Source organism: Notolepis coatsorum (genome assembly GCF_963971535.1).
Source record: "Notolepis coatsorum genome assembly, chromosome: 8".
NCBI classification, from domain to species: Eukaryota; Metazoa; Chordata; class Actinopteri; order Aulopiformes; family Paralepididae; genus Notolepis; species Notolepis coatsorum.
This window is the reverse complement of record NC_140172.1, coordinates 155415774-155434653: the sequence shown is the minus strand read 5'-3', so window position 1 is coordinate 155434653 and position 18880 is coordinate 155415774. Positions and strand designations below refer to the sequence as shown.

The window sequence follows — 18880 nt, the reverse complement described above, 5'->3', positions numbered from 1 at the left end:
TATATCGTGACATTTATGACATACATGACATACAGATATACAGTACTGTTACATTTGTGACATACAAGATATGCAAATATACAGTACTGTTAAACAGATCCTAACAGAAAATATATACATACGAGGGGGAGGAAAATGTACATTAGGAGGGGGTGGGTGGGTGGGAGGAGTGGTTCTGACATTTATGGGGGCCAGTTTCTAATTGCAGCCTCCCGTAGGTACTCTTTGAGAGCGGTTTTGAAGGTGGGTAGGGATTCAACATTTTTTACGGCTGTGGGTAGGGCGTTCCACATTGATGTGGCATAATTGCGAAGCGTGTTTAGTCCCTTGTTTGAGCCGAATCTGGGTCGCACATGATTTGTTGAGCTCCCTCTGGTGTTGTGATCGTGGTATTCACTGACCTTTGGGAAGTACCTCGACATGTACATGGGTACCTTAGTGGTGTAGTCGTGTATCTTGTAGACCAGGCCCATTGGAAGTTGCCGTGCTCTGTCGTCTACTCTAAGCCATCCTATAGTTTGTCAAAGTGGGCAGGGGTGAGGTGGGTTCTAGGAGTCTCTACTCTCACACGTACATGTCTCCAAACTCGCTCAGCGCTCATTCTGAGTTACATTCACTTGATCCTGAGTTAAAGGTAGACTATGTAATGCCGTCAAACAGCGACCTCGAGGCAAAAGAGGTCGGTACCGCCTGATACGTGCACGTTTTTCCTTGCTTTAATTTTTTTTTTTTTTTTACATGTTTTGTTTTGGTCCTACAGTATGTGCGGATTGTAGTATAGAGTGGGGACAGGGGAGGGGAGGGGTTGCTGCTGCTGCTGGCGACACCTCAGGCTCTGCCAAGAGAGGTCTGGAGACGTCCACACTATATAATAAGGTACTAAACTGCAACCCTGCAACACGTCAGATCAAAACAACAAATGTAAAGTGCAACACTATAAGTGTGGCTCGTTTTGCTGTTTGAGGGCATTACAGATTCTACCTTTTAACCTTTCATTTCGCTTCATTGTTCACTAGTCTTGAAGCTCCACAGAGTAGTTTGTTAAAGGCGTCAAGACGGATTGATTGATTGATTGATTGATTGATAACTGTATTAACTGATTGCAGAATGGGTACAATACAGTACGGCTCAATACACACAATTGTTAAGGGGATGCAGACCAGAGAAAGACTTTCGTCTTGTTTACATCAGGGTCCCCCATTTTCAATTCATCAGGACATATATGACATACATGACATACAGATAGACAGTACTGCTACATCTATACATTTATGACATATCAGATTTACAAATACAGTACTGTTTGTGATACAAAAGGAGTTTAAAAAAAAGAGAGTATATACATTTGACGAAGAAACTGTACACTGTTTCAAAACGAACGTCGTATTTGATCTCATTAGGGAAAATCTTAACAATTTTAACAATGTTAACAATGTTCAAAATGTGTTTGCCCGACTGCAATGTGAGGATTTGTTGAATTTGATTTACAGGCTCCCCACCCCCCCCCCCCCCCCCCTCTCCACTTCCTTCTTGACATGTCCTACACAGAACCTTTAGTTTATCTGGATCATGCTGACATTAATAAAAAGTCTCCCCCCCCGGGCATCGAAACAAACACACCCAATCAGAATCCTCTCCTCACACACTACAGGGGTTTGTCCCGAGGAATAACTCTCACTGGACTGGACACGGAATACAATCACGTTGACCAAATCCCAGACATTACTGTCAAGTGTTATTGTCTCTGTTGCTGACATTTATTTTTGTTTAAGTGGGCGTGGTTAGCAATCCAGGGGTAGGCTCCCATGTTGATAATGTCATGTGAATACAAAGTGAGCCTACTGTCAGCTGTGTGTGCGTCTGGCTGTGTGTCTTCTCTCTCTCCGCAGACGCTTGTGAATAACTGTGGATGTAATGACACACGTCTGAACACACCCGGGAGCTTTCACTCACATCATCCACCACCACGCTCGGGGAAACAGTGAGTAATGGTTTTGATGTGAAAAATATGGATCATCATAACTGTTTTTAATTATAAAGAGGGTTTTTGGGGTTGTATTGTTTTTTTGGGGGCGGAGGGGGGGGGGGGGGGGGGGTGGTATTCATTTTTTTTTATGCATTTAATTATATTCGTTTTTTTCAATTTGTTAAATTAAATGTGATTATAAGGTTGACAATTTGGTGAAATGAAGGCAAGAAACATTGATTGATTGATTTGATTGAAAACTTTATTAACATATTGCAGAATGGGTACAATATACAGTACAGCTCAATACACACTAATAATAATAATAATAATAATAATAATAATAATAATAATAATAATAATAATAATAATAATAATAATAATAATAATAATAATATTCAATAGCAGCAAATGCTATTATTAGCCTATTATTATTATTATAATCATAAATAATATTAATATTATTAATAATAGGAGTAGTACTGTTAGGTGCCTGCTACTCATGGTGTGTGTGTGTGGGGGGGGGGGGCTCTCTAATTGCCATAGTGTAGCTACTACACGTTTAACATCGGGCAGCCCCCTAGGTGTCTCACTTTCACAGTGTTAGAGAGAGAGAGAGAGAGAGAGAGAGAGAGAGAGAGAGAGAGAGAGAGAGAGAGAGAGAGAGAGAGAGAGAGAGAGAGAGAGAGAGAGAGAGAGAGAGAGAGAGAGAGAGAGAGAGAGAGAGAGAGAGAGAGAGAGAGAGAGAGAGAGAGAGAGAGAGAGCCTCCACTCACTGACTGACTGACTGTGACTGACTGTGTAGTGTGTGCGTTGACGTCACCCGGGTGTGTGTGTGTGTGTGTGTGTGTGTTGATTTGCTAAACCCGAAAAAGAAGAAAGGAGTTTAGTGCGTGTGTGTGTGAGAGAGAGAGAGAGGGAGAGAGCGCGGGCACTGAGAGAGAGAGAGAGAGTGAGAGAGAACTACTGTAGCGCTACTATGCCGGAGCCCCTATAATAAAGCCACATCTACGGGAATAAACAAAAGGCGCAACTTAATAATAATAATAAGACGAGGTGAGTACATGTCTCTCCACACTCAGGCGCGTCTGTGTGATCAGTGACAGGCGCGCCACGCTGCTGCATGTTGTGTCTCTCTCGGTACTTCTTCTTCTTTCATTCACAGACTAGTCGCATTGGATTACAGTAGTAGTGGATATATATCCGTGCAGCACCATGTAGACCAGTTCACCCTCATGTCAAGTTACTACAGCAGGAGAGAGAGAGAGAGAGCCTGGCTGTCATGAAGAAGTGTCGCGCAAGTTAGTGTCCATGATCGTTGCGCATTTAAGGAACAAGTGTTTTTTTTTTTTTTTTACCCAAATGTAGGCTGTTGTGTGAGAGAGAGGTGTACAGTAGAGGTGTTGGAGTGTCCTTCTGTATTAATGCACACAGTGTGTTGTGTGTGGAGACAGACAGAGAGAGAGACACAGAGAGAGATGTGTGTTTGATTGTGTATTCGGCAGCAGGCAGGCAGGCGGACGTGAGGTCTGGCTTCTCTGGATCCAGACATGACGCGCTCCCCCCTCTCTCTCTCTCTCTCTCTCCTCCATGTGACTTATTATTTATTATTTTTGATGGGAATTATATGTGTGTTGTGTAGAGAGAGAGAGATCTGCTCTCTCCTTCCTGATCATCCACAGACACAGACAGACGCGCTCCTCGGGGTTTGTTATAATTTAGTCTCCTTTCCTTGATGACATCATGACAGAGGTCTCTCTCTCTCTCTTCTTCAACATGTATATATCCATCTCTACTAGACTAGATCGATCCATTGATTGATTGGCATTGTGTGGCGCGGCGCCGCCTCCAGTACAGTAACAGTACAGTAGGGCGGATTGATTGATTGATTGACGGCTAAATCTTTGGGATCGTGGAAACCCTATAGTAGCCTAATAATATCGACCTGCTGCTGCGACGCGCTGCTTTGCTTTCCGCGCGTCGGTCGGTCGGTGGGAATAACATTGTTAACAGATCATGCATTCATAATGAACCGCAATTGATTTGTTATCGAGATTTGTCGTCTGATCTCGGTGTCTCTCTCTCTCTGTTCTGAGCCCGAGAGGTGTAATGATAGCAAGTATAGCCTCCTCTCTGCCTCCTAATTAAAATGCTCTCAACAAGCTACCATGATGATGATTCTACTTTAAATACTTCCACCTGTGCGCCGAACAGAACAGAGTGCAATCAACCATACCAGTGTTCATAAATAGAAGTATACTTTATTAATAATCCCGAGGGGAAATTCAGCATATGCACAGATAGTAGGTAGGTATCGTTTTATTTAGACAATAAACATACAGATCACATGAGTATTTTGCTTTGTCGGGGATAGAAACGAAAAGCAGGACTTATTCCCATCGTTGTCCAGTGTTGGAGTCAAGGATGCTTGGTTCATACTTCTTATACACCACTCATTTATAGTAATATTTCACAATCATTCATAATGGCACACGATCAAGATCGCCCACAATAAACATTTGAGGGTATTCAAAAATAAGAATACACACGAGTCAAAAGATATACATCATGATTCTAAAATATACAGTCCAAAATAACATACACATGTTGTTGAGGTCTCGTTCTTCTTCTCATACTTTCTTTTTTTAGAAGGTCAGCGGATAATCTGTGTACTGGTGTCCTCAGGAGACACGCAACGTTACGCGACGAGAGACCATTTGTTCTTGAGCAAAACGTTATTGGCAATCGGAACGTCTTTATCTTGGCAATAACCACACAGTATTTTATGCGGAAAAACTGTATTTTTTCCTCCTCCTCTCCCCCTTTTTGGCACCGGGGGTCGAGGCGCGCCACCATGGCAGAGCCAGAGAGTCACAACCACAGTCGTTGTTGTTGAACAGATTGATTATGCTGCTGGCTTTCAATTAATTAGGCCCTATTATGCTTTAGTCAATTGCCCCATATTGACATTATAACAGTCCGGGTAATATCCTGTCTGTCATCGTGCCTTCTTGTTGTGTGTGTGTCTGTCTGTCTGCACGTAGGCAGCAGATATAATAATAATGTGTCCATGGCTGAGCGCGCCCCCCTCCAGACGCTCGAGCTGCGGTGCCCATGCAGTTTTACCATCTCTCTATAAACTATCTTTAACATGCAGCAACTTTCCATTATTTGTTTCCTTTGTGTTCAGGTGAAGCTACACACCGACAGATAAGCTCTACAGTGTGCAGCAACAGGCATCCATATTTTACTGGGGTCATAAAATGTGGGGGAATTGGCATTCCCCGGCTATAATAAAGATAATTTCGGGTTTTTTAGGCATGCATGACCTTTGTTGACTGCAGCAGCTCATAATGTGGGCTATATAGTTATAACTAAGATAACGTACCGTCCCATTAATCCTGCTGATGTTATTATCACATCAACGTGCCCGCCGCAGATAAGCAACTGTTCAATGTAATGGGAGACGACATTGCTGTTGGTGCAAAAGAATAAAAGCTTTATTTTACTTTAACCCACCCTTGTTGTCACAACTATAGTGATTCCAGTTTTTGGTTACAAACCTATATAGTCTGGTTTACTGTGTAATTAATTCAAATCATATTGATCTGTCCCCCTTCCCTCTTTGTTGTCAGCAGAGGGTGTGTAGCCTCAGTACCTATTGATTAAGTATAAAGGCTGGCTTGAAAAACCTAATATTAATTTAAAGGAGATTATAGCCTATATACCGGCGAGACTGAAATTAAGCTTAATATAGACCTAAACGCGTTGTCCAAATGTGTCATCATTGAATGTATTATGTTGATTATGATGCATATGTAAATATAATTAACCGATTAATTGCATAAAAACTCCATGGCGGCCGTTGGACCTGTTCGCATCCTGAGGTCACCTCCGTCGGTATATAGGCTCAAGTCTAGTAGCTTAAAGCGTCCCTCATTTGTTTTATATGGCCATTAACCTTCAAGTTAAGTTTAAAAAAAAAAAGTCATGTAAACTATTTAATGAATTGGAAACCACTTGTTTCAGACCATCACCCTATAGGATTATTTTTTTTGAGAGAATATCTTTTAGAGCAGAATTACACAGAGCCAACATGGAGCAACACGTATAGACTGTGAGCATTAAACTAAATAATCAAGTCGAGAGAAGTTACTGCACCCCGCCATGCATGGTGCTGCCAGCAACACGGTCATCTCTTTTGATGCTGCAGTGTCTGTCCTCTGTGTCTATGTCCTCAGTGTCTATGTGCTCAGTGTCTATGTCCTCAGTGTCTATGTCCTCTGTATCTATGTCCTCTGTGTCTATGTCCTCAGTGTCTATGTGCTCAGTGTCTATGTCCTCAGTGTCTATGTCCTCTGTATCTATGTCCTCTGTGTCTATGTCCTCAGTGTCTATGTCCTCAGTGTCTATGTCCTCAGTGTCTATGTCCTCTGTATCTATGTCCTCTGTATCTATGTCCTCTGTGTCTATGTCCTCTGTGTCTATGTCCTCTGTGTCTATGTCCTCTGTGTCTATGTCCTCTGTATCTATGTCCTCTGTGTCTATGTCCTCTGTGTCTATGTCCTCTGTGTCTATGTCCTCTGTGTCTATGTCTTCAGTGTCTATGTCCTCAGTGTCTATGTCCTCAGTGTCTATGTGCTCAGTGTCTATGTCCTCAGTGTCTATGTCCTCAGTGTCTATGTCCTCTGTGTCTATGTCCTCAGTGTCTATGTCCTCAGTGTCTATGTCCTCAGTGTCTATGTCCTCAGTGTCTATGTCCTCAGTGTCTATGTCCTCAGTGTCTATGTCCTCAGTGTCTATGTCCTCAGTGTCTATGTCCTCAGTGTCTATGTCCTCAGTGTCTATGTGCTCAGTGTCTATGTGCTCAGTGTCTATGTGCTCAGTGTCTATGTCCTCAGCGTCTATGTCCTCAGTGTCTATGTCCTCTGTGTCTATGTCCTCAGTGTCTGTGTCCTCAGTGTCTGTGTCCTCAGTGTCTGTCCTCAGTGTCTGTCCTCAGTGTCTATGTCCTCAGTGTCTGTCCTCAGTGTCTGTCCTCAGTGTCTATGTGCTCAGTGTCTATGTCCTCAGTGTCTATGTCCTCAGTGTCTATGTCCTCAGTGTCTATGTGCTCAGTGTCTGTGTCCTCTGTGTCTATGTCCTCAGTGTCTATGTCCTCAGTGTCTATGTCCTCAGTGTCTATGTCCTCAGTGTCTATGTCCTCTGTGTCTATGTCCTCAGTGTCTATGTCCTCAGTGTCTATGTCCTCAGTGTATGTCCTCAGTGTCTATGTCCTCAGTGTCTATGTCCTCTGTGTCTATGTCCTCCGTGTCTATGTCCTCAGTGTCTATGTCCTCAGTGTCTATGTCCTCAGTGTCTATGTCCTCAGTGTCTATGTACTCAGTGTCTATGTACTCAGTGTCTATGTCCTCAGTGTCTATGTCCTCAGTGTCTATGTCCTCAGTGTCTATGTCCTCAGTGTCTATGTGCTCAGTGTCTATGTCTTCAGTGTCTATGTCTTCAGTGTCTATGTGCTCAGTGTCTATGTCCTCAGTGTCTATGTCTTCAGTGTCTATGTCTTCAGTGTCTATGTGCTCAGTGTCTATGTCCTCTGTGTCTATGTGCTCAATGTCCTCTGTGTCTATGTCCTCAGTGTCTATGTCCTCTGTGTCTATGTCCTCTGTGTCTATGTCTTCAGTGTCTATGTCTTCAGTGTCTATGTCCTCTGTGTCTATGTCCTCAGTGTCTATGTCCTCTGTGTCTATGTCCTCTGTGTCTATGTCTTCAGTGTCTATGTCCTCAGTGTCTATGTCCTCAGTGTCTATGTCCTCAGTGTATGTCCTCAGTGTCTATGTCATCAGTGTCTATGTCCTCAGTGTCTATGTCCTCTGTGTCTATGTCCTCAGTGTCTGTGTCCTCAGTGTCTATGTCCTCAGTGTCTATGTCCTCAGTGTCTATGTCCTCAGTCTCTATGTGCTCAGTGTCTATGTGCTCAGTGTCTATGTCCTCAGTGTCTATGTCCTCAGTGTCTATGTCCTCTGTGTCTATGTCCTCAGTGTCTATGTCCTCTGTGTCTATGTCCTCTATGTCCTCAGTGTCTATGTCCTCTGTGTCTATGTCCTCAGTGTCTTATGTCCTCAGTGTCTTCAGTGTCTATGTCATGCTGGACCTACAAAAGGCCTTCGACACTGTCAATCACTCCATTCTAATGGACAAGCTAAAAGCAATTGGTTTTGATAGCCTATCAGTGAGCTGGATGCAATCCTACCTAGAGGGGAGAGAACAGATGGTAGAGGTAAACGGTACTCTATCCCCCCCCCTCACAGTGAGCTGTGGTGTTCCACAAGGAAGCATACTAGGACCGCTACTCTTCCTAATTTATGCAAATGACATGTCGTCAGCCTGTGACTGCAATTTGTTCCTGTTTGCGGACGACTCAGCCCTGCTGGTCTCTGACAAGAACAAATTGCAGGGTGAAAAAACCCTCAGCACGGAACTAGGCAAAATCTGCATATGGCTCGCTGATAACAAACTATCATTACACATGGGCAAAACAGAGTCCATTCTCTTCGGTTCAAATAACAAACTCAGCAAGACCGACGGATTCTCAGTTACAGTGGGTGACAATATTGTCACAAGGAAAGACGAAATTACCTACCTGGGTTCCATCCTAGAGGCAAATCTTTCCTGTGACAAAATGGCATCCAATGTAATAAAAAAAAGTCAACCAACGAACTAGATTCTTGTACCGGATCTCCTCTCTGGTAAACAAGAATACCCTGAAGACTCTGGCAGGAGCACTCATTCAAGGGTACTATGACTATGCGTGCACCTCATGGTACCAAAGCACCTCAAAGGCGCTTAAAACAAAATTACAAACATCACAAAACAAACTGGTCAGACTACTGCTTGACCTGAACCCCAGAACCCACCTCACCCCTGCCCACTTTGCCAACCTAGGATGGCTTAGAGTAGACGACAGAGTACAGCAACTTGCAATGGGCCTGGTCTACAAGATACACTATACGACCGGGGTGCCCATGTACATGTCAAAATACTTCCCAAAGGTCAGTGAATACCACAACCACTACACCAGAGGAAGCTCAACAAATCATGTGAAACCCAGATTCGGCTCAAACAAGGGACTAAACACGTTTCGCAATTATGCCACAACAATGTGGAACGCCCTACCCAAAGCTGTAAAGGAATGTGAATCCCTGCCCACATTCAAAACCGCTCTTAAAGAGCACCTACGGGAGGCTGCAATTCGAAACTGGCCACCGTAAATGCCCAAAACCCCCACCACCTCCTAATAGACAGTCTCCTCCCCACCGCATGTATATATTCCCTCCCCGCCGTATGTATATTTCCCTCCCACCCACCCACCCCCTCCTAATGTACAGTCCCCTCCCCATCATATGTATATACTCTGTCAGGATCTAGGGGTAACAGTACTGTATATTTGAATACCGCCTATGTCACAAATGTATCAGTACTAAATACCTATATGTCCCTATGCCATAAATGTCATGTATGTTGTGTATGTCATAAATGTCTATATGAATTGAAAATGGGGGACCCTGATGGAAACAAGACAAACGTCTTTCTCAGGTCTGCATCCCCTTAACAATTGTATGTATTGAGCTGTACTGTATTGTACCCATTCTGCAATCTGTTAAATAAAGTTTTCATTCATTCATTCATTCATTCATTCATTCATTCATTCATTCATTCACTCTGTGTCTATGTCCTCAGTGTCTATGTCCTCAGTGTCTATGTCCTCAGTGTCTATGTCCTCAGTGTCTATGTCCTCAGTGTCTATGTCCTCAGTGTCTTCAGTGTCTATGTCAGTGTCTATGTCCTCAGTGTCTATGTCCTCAGTGTCTATGTCCTCAGTGTCTATGTCCTCAGTGTCTATGTCCTCAGTGTCTATGTCCTCAGTGTCTATGTCCTCAGTGTCTATGTCCTCTGTGTCTATGTCCTCTGTGTGTCTGTCCTCAGTGTCTATGTGCTCAGTGTCTATGTCCTCAGTGTCTATGTCCTCTGTGTCTATGTCCTCTGTGTCTATGTCCTCTGTGTCTATGTCCTCAGTGTCTATGTCCTCAGTGTCTATGTCCTCAGTGTCTATGTCCTCTGTGTCTCTGTCCTCAGTGTCTCTGTCCTCAGTGTCTATGTCCTCTGTGTCTATGTCCTCAGTGTCTATGTCCTCAGTGTCTATGTCCTCAGTGTCTATGTCCTCTGTGTCTATGTCCTCTGTGTGTCTGTCCTCAGTGTCTATGTGCTCAGTGTCTATGTCCTCAGTGTCTATGTCCTCAGTGTCTATGTCCTCTGTGTCTATGTCCATGTCCTCCTCTCAAACCGCTTCTGGCATGCCATGCCGCTCACCACCGTAGCCCTCCGGTCTCTCTCTCTCTCTCTCTCTTGTCTGTGACGGGAATACAGAGGAGATGCCATTTAATTTCAGAACGCTGCTTGTTTATGGTGTGGGAACGCACGCACGCAGCGAGGTACACCAGAGTGCTCCCTTCATTATAGTTCACTCCGTCCAGACTAACCACCCGTCGGGCGAACGACACAATAGAGCAGGTTATCTTGATATATCTAAATATGATGTGTGTTTTAAAAGGACGTGTTGCAGGCTATAGTGTGCGTTTTGTATGCAGAGCGAGTGTGTCCTCCTTTAGTCATAGCCTCTCTCTCTCTCTCTCTCTCCCTCTCTCCCTCTCTCCCTCTCTTTGGTCAATTCTCCCAGAAATCTAAGGTTCACTTCTTCAGTCTGTGTCTGTCTGCCCATTTTAACTATGATGCCATGGCCTGCAATTCTTGCCATGCAGGAGGAGAGCTGTGATTTGATATACCAATGCCTTGGGCGCTCTGTAGAATGACTGTATTTAAAAAAGAATTGCTATAATTTGGAATTGACTGATTTCTGATATTTACATAATATATACCAAAAAAAAGAGTAGTAATACATTAACAGGCTGTGTGTCATTGCATTTGGAATTTAGGACTGATTGTTGAACCCCAAAAGAGCCAATCTATTGATAATAGCAAGTGAGTGAGTGAGTGAGTGAGTGAGGTAGAATAATGGAAGTGTACGTGCATCGAGGGCAGCCTAGTATTGCTCCGTTGTGAGAACTATAGGAATCGGGTCAAACACATGGGGGGGGGGGATACGGCCCCTGGCAGAGAGAAAGGCGTAAAACGCATCACTTCCTGTGCGCCAGATGAGTTTCCCCCCGGAATGTCCGACCCTGTGTTTTAGAAGAACTGCAAATGTAAAAGTGTTCGTGAACTGGGTGTATATATTATGTGGAATCACTAATTGTGTCAAACGGATATTATTTATTAAATGAAAATGCTTGAGATTATCACATTGAATACATAAAAAAAAAATAATAATACATACAAAATAAAAAATAAATGACAGAGAGAAGCTTCAAATAAGCCAGAGGGATCAGTCGCATCGATCGATTGAACATTTGCTTTACATTAGATGTATAATGTAGTATAGTTGATGATATAGATGACAATGGGTAACTTGACTACAGGTCACTACTGTAGTAAATTACAGCTCGTGTTCTGTCTTGTATTGTATTTAGAGGGTGTGTGTGTGTGTGTGTGAGAGAGAGAGAGAGAGTGTGTGTGTGTGTGTTTGAAGGGGGTGGCTGAAATGGTGGAAATGTGGGACACAGTGGGGGGGGGGGGGGGGGGGTGTTCAGCCAAAGAGCAGTCGGTGTCCAGCTATTAATATATAAGCCACAATTAGTCGTGTTTTATTCCTGCACTTGATCAATGATTTCTCAATGATATGATTTCTCTATGATATGATTTCTCTATGGATACATGCCATTAGGGGTGGGTGAAAAAATCGATACGTAGTAGTATCGCGATACTTTGCGTGGCGATACTGTATCGATACAGGGACGCCAAGTATCGATATTTAATTATTCATAAAAAAAAAATTGTATAAGGAAGTTGCATTGTTCATGTCAATACCTGTAATAGTACAGTAGTCCACACACACATGTGTGCATTCAGTTAAGTTGGAATATGACTGTAATACAAACAGTTCAGTTTGTCAGGTACATGCAACACAGATTACAGTGTTGACATCTGTCTGCTTGAGAAAATACCACGTTCTGCAATAAAAATGATTGAAGTGAGATGAACAGACTGAACTTTATTTTATTAGATAAAACATGTTGACAGTTTTACTTTGCAGTTAAAAAAAAAATGTAAAAAAGGAAAAAATCGCGATATATCGAGTATCGCGATAGTATTGTATCGCGAGATCTCTGGCGATTCCCACCCCTACATGCCATACTATCGTGTTGAAGTCGACACGTGATTCTCCCATAAAACCTAATAGTTCAGCTGACATTTGAACTGTACAGTTAGTACACACGGACAGTTTTCCTCCACAGTTCCGACACGGTATTAAAAAAAAAAAAAAAAAACGTTTACTGACCGTGCGTTTCTCTCCCTCCCGTTCTTTCCAGATCATCTCGGTGAAAAAAAAAAGAAGAGTATAGCCGGCGGCGAAACCGCTGAACGTGGGGCAAAGCGAGCCTCATGAGTTGGCCTCGTGGATCGCAGCGACGACGACGACGTTATGGATTTAACTAAGATGGGCATGATCCAGCTGCTGAACCCCAACCACCCCACGGCGCTGCTGCAGAAGGCCAACCAGATGCGCCTGGCGGGCACGCTGTGCGACGTGGTCATCATGGTGGACAACCAGGAGTTCCACGCCCACCGCACCGTGCTGGCGTGCACCAGCAAGATGTTCGAGATCCTCTTCCACCGCAGCAGCCAGCACTACACGCTGGACTTCCTGTCGCCCAAGACCTTCCAGCAGATCCTGGAGTACGCCTACACCGCCACGCTGCAGGCCAAGGTGGAGGACCTGGACGACCTGCTGTACGCCGCCGAGATCCTGGAGATCGAGTACCTGGAGGAGCAGTGCCTCAAGATCCTGGAGACCATCCAGTCCTCGGACGAGAACGACGGCGCGGAGGGCAACGGCAACGACGGCGGCGGGGAGGACGACGACGAGCGCAAGGCGGGGAGCCGCGGCGGTGGCGGCGCCAAGAACGCCAAGAAACAACATTCCGCGGCGGAGAGCGCGGCCGCCGCCTACCTGTCGGCCGCCGCGCAGCAGACGCAGCAGGCGCTGGCCGGCCTGGTGGACCAGAGCCCGTCGGTGTCGACCTCCTTCGGCTTCTCGGCGCTCAGCCCCACCAAGGCGGCCGTGGACAGCCTGATGAGCATCGGCCAGTCGCTGCTGCAGCAGGGCTTCGGCGCCGAGCAGCTGGTGCACCACGGCCACCACCACCACCTGCACCACCACCACCACCACCTGATGGCGGCGGACATCAAGACGGAGATGATGCAGGTGGACGTGGGCGGCAACGGCCAGGAGAGCCCGCTCAACATGGAGTCCAGCGCCTCCAGCAACGGCGAGGGCAACAACAACAACCGCGGCGACGGGCCCGGCACGCCCACCCGCAGCAGCGTGATCACCAGCGCCCGCGAGCTGCACTACCCGCGCGACGACGGCCTCGGGGGCGGCGACCCCCAGGTGGACCTGGGCCAGATGGGCCTGGAGGCCATGGCGGGCATGACGGAGAAGCACCTGGCGGCGCTGTACGCGCTGCCGCCCAATCACCACCACAAGGCGGCGACGGACGCCATGATGTCCCTGCCGGTGTCCATGGCCTCCGCCCTGCCCATGTCCCCCGCGCTCGCCATGTCCATGGACTTCAGCGCCTACGGGGGGCTGCTGCCGCAGAGTTTCATCCAGAGGGAGTTCTTCAACAAGCTGGGGGAGCTGGCGGGGGGGCTGAAGCCCGAGCCCAGGAGCCAGAACCAGCAGCACGAGCGCTGCAACGTCTGCGGCGCGGAGCTGCCCGACAACGAGGCCGTGGAGCAGCACAGGTGAGAGCGTCTTTCTCTCTGGTTGGGCTCCCCTCCTCGTTGGGTCGACCTTAGAACCCTTTCACCCGTCGGTAGTGTGATGGTTGTGTCGTGTGGCAGTGAAAGGGTTAACCTTCTGTGTGTTGTCGCAGTGAAAGGGTTAACCGCTTTGGTAGTACGGCAGTGAAAGGGTTATTATGTTCATTATAATATTTGTTCTTTCTGGTTGGGCTCCCTTGTTGGGTTGACCTTAAAACCCTTTCACTGCCACACGACAGAAGGTTAACCCTTTACTTACTATCACACTACGTAGTTAACCTTCTGTCGTGTGGCAGTGAAATGGTTAACCCGCTGTCGTGTGGCAGTGAAGGGGTTAACCCTCTGTGTTTTGTCGCAGTGAAAGGGTTAACCTTCTGTGTATTGTCGCAGTGAAAGGGTTATTATGTTCATTATAATATTTGTTTTTCTGGTTGGGCTCTCCCTCGTTGGGTTGACCTTAATGTTCATTATATTAGTGATACTGTATATATTATATATTTATAATAAAAAAATTACTCCGATCAAACTACAGTATTATGTTTAGAAACGTGAGTTTATATAATGAGTGGGCAAACAGTGGATGAATTATAGCCACATTTGAATGCAAGGTGATTCGGTCGAGACGCGCGACGATACGATTGACCGGTGGTTGACGATCGCTCGGACTCACGGTGTTGGCCGTTTTTTTTTTTTTTACTGTTTTGTTATAGCGCCACCGTCTGGCCAATGTGAGTGTGTGTGTGAGGGATTTTCGGGACCGTGTGGGAAGAATTGCTTAAAAGAGACTTGTGTGCGCCCGTGTCGATAGCGCTTCTTCTCTCAGCGCAGTGTTTGAAAATGGTTGTGCAATTTTGAAATGTGAAAATGTGAACTTTCTTTTCCACTTGGTCTCATATATTGGAGAGAGAAAAAAATACAAAAAAACTGGCAATTGTGGTTTTGCTTATTAATGAGCTTGTGTTGCTATACGGGGGAACAATGAGAGTTGTCACAAAACTTCCATTCCAAACCTCTTTATTTCCTTCACCTGCCGTGGCTTAGGAAGAGCGGGATGATTTCCCCAGCTGCTGTGTTCGCATGTTTCGATTTTGGTGAGATAGAATTTCTATTTTGGTTTTAGGGACATTTTGTGGAATTATTCTTATTCTTATATTATTCTGCAGACATTTCTTACGTCAGTTCTTATGACAGAGTTTTTACCCCCCACCACACCACACCACACCACACCCACCATGCAAAAAAAAAAAAAAAAAAAAAAACCCAGGACGAAATGGAAGCTCCGACCAATAGCAGGGCTTGTTTGTCCCTCGGTGGCGCATTCCTGTGGGGCACCCGCAGGGCCGGGGCCCTCTCTCTCTCTCTCCGTCCGCCACACTGCAGCAGCCCCTCCGACGCTCGTCTCTTCCCGGCCCTCCACCACCACCACCACCTCCGCACAGTGGCTCCCCCTGCTGTCCCGGGGGGTGGTGGTGGTGGTGGTGGTGGTGGTGGGCATTCCGTTGCGGGGGGAGGGTGGTTGGTGGTGGTTAGGCGGAGGGGTGCGGGGGGACCCCAATCAGGGGGGCCCTCTGCACGATGCAGTTAACCCCCCTTGCGCTTTGATTTGAGTCGCGCGCGGCGGTTTAGAGATCTTCTCGTCGAAAACCTCTCTCGACGTGGCCGGGGCAGATTGACGGAGCGACTTTTATACTCGCTGCCAGGCGCGGCTGGGGGGGAAAAAACAACAACTACCGAAGTTTTTTTTATTTTTTTAACAAACAAACGACATACTTAGTCTGTGTCTGGGCCACAGGTCTGCGTCCCTGATGACTTCCAGCCCTGAACAGGTCACTGGTGGAACAGTCCCACCGCAGCACTGTCCAAACCCATTAGTCACACCTAGTGAGACGGGAGAGGGGGGGGGGGGGGGGGGGGGGGGGTGCCTAATGGAAAGCCCCCCCCCCTCTCTCACCCTGACCCCCGCCTGGTGTGGCCTGGGACGGAGCAGCCTGACCAGCCCCCTGCTTCACCTCTCAGGAGGGGGGGGGGGGGGCACAAGGAACACCCTTATTAGCTTTATGATTGGAGCAGACGGCCCGGCCCAGGAAATGAGCGTTTCACACACAGGACCTGGCCCCTTGAGAGACTGGGTGCGTGTGTGTGTGTGTGTGTGGGGGGGGGGGGGTTGTAGCACTAGGGCAAAAGGGGGGCGGGGGTTGTTTCTTGTGGTATTTTGCAGCCACTGTGCAAAAAATAAAACGGGAGAGAGAGAGAGAGTTATTCAAAGGGTTAATAATAAATAATGGATCTTTTATGAATCCGAAGATCTTGTTATAATTGTGACCCCCCCCTGGCATGGCACGTCAAGCGATCCTTGACGACGACAAGCGTTTTGTCGCGCCTTGCGGTACAGAGTGTTGGACATAAATACTTACATGATCTCTGCATCTTGACAGCACTGGTATTTGGCCTGACTGTAAAGAGGACAGACACTGCTCGACAGTGGGGTATTTGGCCTGACTGTAAAGAGGACACTGCTTGACAGTGGGGTATTTGGCCTGACTGTAAAGAGGACAGACACTGCTCGACAGTGGGGTATTTGGCCTGACTGTAAAGAGGACAGGCACTTCTTGACAGCGGGGTATTTGGCCTGACTGTAAAGAGGACAGGCACTTCTTGACAGCGGGGTATTTGGCCTGACTGTAAAGAGGACAGGCACTTCTTGACAGTGGGGTATTTGGCCTGACTGTAAAGAGGACAGGCACTTCTTGACAGTGGGGTATTTGGCCTGACTGTAAAGAGGACACTGCTTGACAGTGGGGTATTTGGCCTGACTGTAAAGAGGACAGACACTGCTTGACAGTGGGGTATATTTGGCCTGACTGTAAAGAGGACGGACACTGCTTGACAGTGGGGTATTTGGCCTGACTGTAAAGAGGACACTGCTTGACAGTGGGGTATTTGGCCTGACTGTAAAGAGGACAGACACTGCTTGACAGTGGGGTATATTTGGCCTGACTGTAAAGAGGACGGACACTGCTTGACAGTGGGGTATTTGGCCTGACTGTAAAGAGGACAGGCACTGCTTGACAGTGGGGTATTTGGCCTGACTGTAAAGAGGACAGACACTTCTTGACAGTGGGGTATATTTGGCCTGACTGTAAAGAGGACAGGCACTTCTTGACAGCGGGGTATATTTGGCCTGACTAATAGTACAGACACTTCTTGGAATGTCACTTGCATCACACACAACTCGCCGGCATTCTGCACCGTCATGAGTATTTCGTTCCGGCCTTACTGGTGTCTCTTTACCTTGAAGGGGGGCGCCCTGCCTACTCTCCTAGCCTGAAATGTTTGCTCAAATCAATACGAAAAGCGACAACGACGACAGTCAAAGTTCACCTGACGATTAAGTTTCACCCAACCTCCCTGCCTCCTTGTAACCCGCGCGGGGGGGGGCCGTTGGTTGCGCTGGAGTGATTTGATTCCCACTCGAGGGAGACCACAGAATGACTCGTCTTCCAAAGAGAGGTGTCCTTTCCTTGCGTGCCGCGGGCGGCCTCACACACGCAGCACGTTAGTGAGCCGCTGTGTTTTTTTACCCCTCTCTTTCTCGTCGGGATTGTATTCGCGATACAATCGGCGAGCGTTTGGGTTTGAATTGATGTGTAAATGTGAGATTCTCTGCGCTTGTCGCGTTTCGCCGCAATGTTTCTCCCCCGTGGTCGGCGTCGTGACCTTGGGGTTTAGTTTCCGTTATTCTTTGGATACTGAGGGTTATTATATTGCGCATATGTGGATGTTAGCTGCCTTTTTAAAATGGCGTGATGTGCGAGTCGATTTCTATGAATGAAAGACTTTTTAGGTCTTTTAGGTATTTTTTTTTTTTTTTACAAATGAAAATAACATTTAGTGATATCGCTGTGTGTAACGTGTTGTAGTCTGACTAGTAGGGCAGCCTCTGTCTATATGGGATAAGTTGACATCACAATAATAATGATTTATCTTTCAATATCACATTATCTAGTATCTACTGACGTGAACCAAATGTAGTAAAGTGTAACATCAAGCCAAATATTCTTAATTCAAACTTCATTCTCAACCGGTATCACCTTTTCCTGATCCTTATTATTTTGTGCTATTTCTTAATATTTATTCACTATTTAAGCTATTTTAAAAGAGCTTAGACTCGTCACAATAATGAGTGCATCAGATAAATAACCATATCATCTATTTAAAGTCTTCACAGGAACAATGTTTTCAAACTTTATTATCCAAAGATGGTGAATTAGAGTGTTGTGTTCATTCATACAGTAGTTAAAGATAGTAGAGATTGAGTACTTTATCATCTAAAGATGGTCCAAAAAAAAAATAACTTAAAATCGGAGTTATATGGTTCTTCGTGCGCAGTTTAAATGAATGAATCAATGGTCCTACAATATTTATATTTCATCACACATTTAATGGCGTCCAATTGAATGTCGATGAGCGGTAACATTGAATCATCACTCCAGCCGCGCTACACTCTGTCTCGAGAAAACTCGCCCGTTCTTGCCTGCGTTTCAAGAGGAGTTTCATCAATCCTGCCAGATCTGGGAAAAATCTGGTATCAAAGGAGATTTCAACACTGTTTCACGCATTGATCTGCGCGAGCGGCTTCGCCCTCTCCCTTTCGAATACTAATGGTTTATTATTTAGAGGAGGAGAGGACGCTCCGAGACGACACCCTTTAAGACGAGACGTCCCGGTAGTCTCCGCACGTCTGAAGCGTAGGACTCAGACCTTGCATCAGCGGCCGGTCCGCCTCTTAACGTCCGTCTGTACCGGGGGTTTTAACGTGTGGCTACTAGAGCTGACCCCTATTAGTCGACTAATCGGTCGAAAGGAGCCGTAGTCGACTGGCCAACCTCTTAGTCGAATATAATCAAAAAAATAAAAAGATATTTATAATATTTAAAAAAAAAACTTTTATCATTCTTTCCAAAAGAAAAGAGG

General features: G+C 46.1%; 1 protein-coding gene across 1 annotated transcript; it reads left to right on the top strand.

Annotated features, from left to right (window-relative positions):
- Positions 1-2890: 2890 nt before the first annotated feature.
- LOC311233125 (zinc finger and BTB domain-containing protein 16-A-like) lies at positions 2891-13892 on the top strand (the record flags this gene model as incomplete). The annotated part of the gene is made up of 2 exons (XM_084320014.1): positions 2891-3022; positions 12451-13892. Exon 2 carries the CDS (start codon positions 12564-12566, stop codon positions 13890-13892), a length of 1329 nt encoding a protein of 442 aa, XP_084176140.1. The 5' UTR covers positions 2891-3022; positions 12451-12563.
- Positions 13893-18880: the final 4988 nt, after the last annotated feature.